General features: G+C 34.8%; 1 protein-coding gene across 3 annotated transcripts; it reads left to right on the top strand.

Moving 5' to 3' along the window:
- The first annotated feature begins 1155 nt into the window (after positions 1-1155).
- LOC102584924 (delta(12)-acyl-lipid-desaturase-like) lies at positions 1156-4416 on the top strand. 3 transcript variants are annotated; one of them, XM_006346552.2, is made up of 3 exons: positions 1156-1233; positions 1434-2600; positions 3015-3174. In XM_006346552.2, the coding sequence occupies exons 2-3, from the start codon at positions 1459-1461 to the stop codon at positions 3082-3084; spliced, it is 1212 nt and encodes a 403-aa protein (XP_006346614.2). In that variant the 5' UTR covers positions 1156-1233; positions 1434-1458; the 3' UTR covers positions 3085-3174. The 3 variants fall into 3 exon arrangements, with proteins under 3 accessions (XP_006346614.2, XP_015163856.1, XP_015163857.1); XM_015308370.1 differs by lacking the exon at positions 1156-1233 and having other exon boundaries at positions 1249-2590; positions 3015-3138; XM_015308371.1 differs by lacking the exon at positions 1156-1233 and having other exon boundaries at positions 2522-2600; positions 3015-4416.
- The last annotated feature ends 399 nt before the right edge of the window (positions 4417-4815 follow it).

Here is a 4815-nt window from a genome sequence, read left to right as displayed (position 1 = left end):
CTCAGTGCTCTTCTTATAAGTTATAACAAGCTCCTTGTTATAGTATATATACTATAATATATGTTGTTAGTATATATTTTCCAACAATTATCTATAAGACAAACATTATTCATTAGATCTTTAACAAGGTCTATATACATTACTAATTAGTACTCTTTTTGTTTCGACACATTTCGAATTTCGAGATTTAAACAAGTTTCTCTTTGATTGTAAATTTTTCATATATCTTTTAAATATTTTGAATTATTAATTATTGTGATTTATACTACTTTTTATGTTATTTATAAATATATAAATTTCATTTTTTTAAAATTGAAGATTTCATGAACAAATTCTGGATCAAATTTAAATTATTGGCTCTCGAAAAATGAAATATGTCACATAAATTGGGACAACTGGAGTACTATCTAGCCATACCGGCCAATACATGAAATAATTCTTCGTGGTTCAACTCACGTTGCACTAACATTTCTGACAGAACAATTATTGAAATCTTAGCGGCAAATAACAAGTAATTATTTTCCCACGGATCTGTCAACAAATTCATTTAAAGTAGGATTATATAAAATAAAAAATACATATTTTCGGACGAATCCATTGGAATTATAATAAAATAGATCGATTTTTTTTAAAATTATTGGTGGATTTTGTCGGAAATATGGGGGTATTTTAATAATTTTAACCCAAGAAAATACATCATGCAAAAAATAATAGAAGAAACAATCGTAATTGCATTTCTTATAAACAGAATTCCCTATTTCAGGGTTAAAATGTATAATTGAACATGAGTATTTTATTTAAAGTGTTTCGAAAATTGCTTAATTATGTGACGAAGAAATTAAAATAATTACGTGATCAACTATATTTTACAGGAATATAGTACCTTGGAAATTACTCCCTCTGTCCCAATTTATGTGACTTGTTTTTTAGTCAGTCTAAAAAAGAATGACACATTGCTATATTAAGTAACAATTTAACTATAAAATATTAATTTAACAATTTACAGCCACACAAATTTATATCATTCATTTTGGACCACAAATTTTAAAAGTTTTCCTTTCTTTCTTAAATTTCGTACCGAGTCAAACTACCTCGCCTAAAATGGAACGAAGGGAGTATTGTTTATCTATGTTGCGCCTGAGCCTGAACCCGAGCTCTCTTTTACTAGTCTATAAATAACAGAGGAAGTGGGAGCTGAAACGTGCAGGCAGAGTCAGTCTACTGAATTTTGAGGTATTATTTCTTTTTGGATATATAGCCTCATTCTTGTGTTATTTACTAATGTTGGCGTTTTATTTTGTGTGTTAATTATGGAAATGTTCCTGTTTTTGTTGATAAATCCCAATTGTTGAAAGAATAGACTAAAACTTAATACTCTAATGCTCTGAAAAATAGAACAGAAAATTCTGAATGGTAAACATAAACTGTTGCAGGTTGAGGATATACTCAAGAAGGAAAATGGGAGGCTGTGACAATATGTCTAATATAACAACAAAAACTGAACAAAAGAAAAATCATCTCCAAAGAGTGCAATGTTTAATGCCCCCTTTTACGATTGGTGATATTAAGAAGGCCATCCCTCCTCACTGCTTTCAGCGATCTCTTCTTCACTCATTATTTTATCTTGCTCGTGATCTTATATTTGTCTGCATCTTCTATTATATTGCCACCACTTACTTCGACGTCCTTCCATCCCCATATTATTATTATTACCTAGCATGGTCTATTTACTGGATCGTTCAAGGTTGTGTTTGCACCGGAATATGGGTCATTGCCCATGAATGTGGCCACCACGCGTTTAGTGATTACTCATGGATAAATGACACTGTTGGTTTTATTCTCCACTCTGCACTTTTAACACCATACTTCTCATGGAAATATAGTCATCGGCGTCACCATTCCAACACTAATTCACTTGAGCATGATGAAAACCATGTGCCCAAGCTTAAATCCCAATTAAGGTGGTACACCAAATTATACACAAACAATTCACTTGGACGATTATTCATACTTGCCTTCACCCTTATTGCTGGCTTGCCTTTGTACTTTGCCATTAATATAGCTGGCAGACCTTATGATCGCTTTGCAAGTCATTATGATCCATATAGCCCGATTTACAATGACCATGAGAGGCTACAAATTTACATATCGGATGCAGGTGTGATTGCAACTGCTTACGTGTTGTATCGCGTTGCTTTAGCACAAGGACTAGCTTGGATTGTATGCATCTATGGGGTACCCCTCCTAATTGTGAATGGCTTCATAGTGTTAATCACGTTTATGCACCATACACATCCCTCATTGCCACATTATGATAAAACCGAGTGGGATTGGCTAAGAGGAGCATTAGCTACCGTAGACAGAGACTATGGTGTTCTAAATAGGGTCTTCCACAATATTACAGATACACATGTTGTGCATCACCTATTCTCAAACATGCCACATTACCATGCAATGGAGGCAACCAAAGTTGTAAAGCCATTACTAGGAGAATATTATCAATTTGATGGTACCCCAATTTATCAGGCAATGTGGAGGGATTTAAAGGAGTGCATCTATGTGGAAAAAGAAGAAGAATCTCTCAACAAAGGTGTTTATTGGTATAACAACAAGATCTAGAAGAAATTATATTGTACTATTGTATGTTTTATTATTACATTTTATAATTGTCTATGGTCTTATCACACTCTTGCCAAATGTTTGACAGTGTTGCTTTGGTAACTCTGTTGGGTTTTAAAAGTGTGAATAGGAAATTGTTTCTGGTTTGCTAATCTGAATACAGGAGATAACAAACTCTATGTCCAGAGACCATTGACGAAAATTCTACTTTAACCGTATCATATCATATGGCTGCTTTAAGCATTTGTGTCTTTTTTCCTAAAGAAAAATTTAGGCATTATTCCAGTGGCTCATGATTTGTTATCTATTAACAGTTTCATATTTACTTAAATGACTATAGTTTATCATAACTACAATATAGAAGCCAGGATTTGAAGCAAACTTAATTTGTGCAGTTTCAAGATTGACGTGGCAGGAGAACAAAAGCTGGAGCTATTGGTAACATGTCTGATCCAACAACTATAATTGAGCAAAAAAAGAACCCTCTCCAAAGAGTGCCATGTTCAAAGCCCCCTTTTACAGTTGGTGACATTAAGAAGACCATCCCTCCTCACTGTTTTCAACGATCTCTCATTCGCTCGTTCTCCTATCTTGTTCAAGATCTCATACTTATCTCCTTTTTTTACTATATTGCCACCACTTACTTCCACCTCCTTCCACCCCCCTATAGTTACCTAGCATGGCCTGCTTACTGGATCGTTCAAGGTTGTGTTTGCACTGGAATATGGGTCATTGGCCATGAATGTGGCCACCAAGGCTTCAGTGAATACCAATGGGTAGATGACACTGTTGGCCTTATCCTCCACTCTGCACTTTTAACCCCATACTTCTCGTGGAAACATAGTCATCGTCGTCACCATTCCAACACTGGTTCCCTTGAGAACGACGAAGTCTACATACCAAGGCTTAAATCCAAACTAAGATGGTACTACAAATACTTGAATAATCCACTAGGACGAGTACTCGTACTTGCCTTCACCCTCACTTTTGGCTGGCCTATGTACTTGCTCTGTAATGTCTCTGGCAGAAACTATGATCGTTTTGCATGTCACTATGATCCATATAGCCCAATATATAGTGATCGTGAGAGACTACAAATCTACATTTCAGATGTAAGTGTGATTGCAACTATTTATGTGTCTTATCATGTTGCTTTGACAAAAGGGCTAGCTTGGCTTGTATGCATCTATTGGGTGCCTCTCCTTATTGTGAATGGGTTTATAGTGTTAATCACTCTGTTGCACCACACTCACTCTTCATTGCCACATTATGATTCATCTGAGTGGCATTACCTAAAAGGAGCTCTAGCTACGGTTGATAGAGATTATGGTGTGCTAAATAAGGTTTTCCACAATGTTACTGATACTCATGTTTTGCATCATATATTCCCAAACATATCACATTATCATGCAATGGAGGCAACCAAAGCTATCAAGCCATTGCTGGGAGAATACTACCAACTCGATGATACCCCAATTTTCAAGGCATTATGGAGGGATACAAAGGAGTGCATCTATGTGGAGAAAGATGAAGGATCCCTGAATGAAGGTGTTTACTGGTACAAAAACAAGCTTTGAAAGTAAGAGAAGTGGCAAGTATTTTGCATTGTGTTATTATTGTCATATATTGCTACTCTAAGTACAATAAGTCAACTCCATTGATGTGTGATATGTTTGAAAAAAGTGGTCTAAACTAAAGTGGTATGTATTTGATATACTTGGGAATAGTTTTGATATGTAAAAGTTTGATTGTGTGTAACAAACCGAATTCCTTACTATATTAGTAATAAGATAACGGGAGCACTATTATAATTTTAAGATCCTAATTGCAATACTTAAATGGGAACTTTCAAAAAAACAGCAAATATCAGGCCTTAAATAAGACTACATAGCTACAGTTTCACTAATTACAATTCGCAACTATATTTTGGTTTGCTTACGCATTTGTATTTTTGTATTTTTAGCGAACTTTGGAGAAAATATAAATACAGACTGTTTTGCATCAAAATAAATACATATTAGGAGGAGAGAGGTGAGTGAGATCTAGAGAGGGAGGAAAGAGATGAGCGAGATCGAGAGAGGCGAGCGAGATTGAGAGATGAAGGAGATAAGGTTGTATTTGTATTTATTTTGCATTGTCTTCTGTATTTTTTTAATGCATAACATTTTTGTACTGTGTATTAATTGTATTCGAAAT

This window comes from Solanum tuberosum, unplaced genomic scaffold (assembly GCF_000226075.1).
Source record: "Solanum tuberosum cultivar DM 1-3 516 R44 unplaced genomic scaffold, SolTub_3.0 scf00078, whole genome shotgun sequence".
NCBI lineage: Eukaryota > Viridiplantae > Streptophyta > Magnoliopsida > Solanales > Solanaceae > Solanum > Solanum tuberosum.
This window is presented reverse-complemented; position numbering and strand designations above follow the sequence as displayed.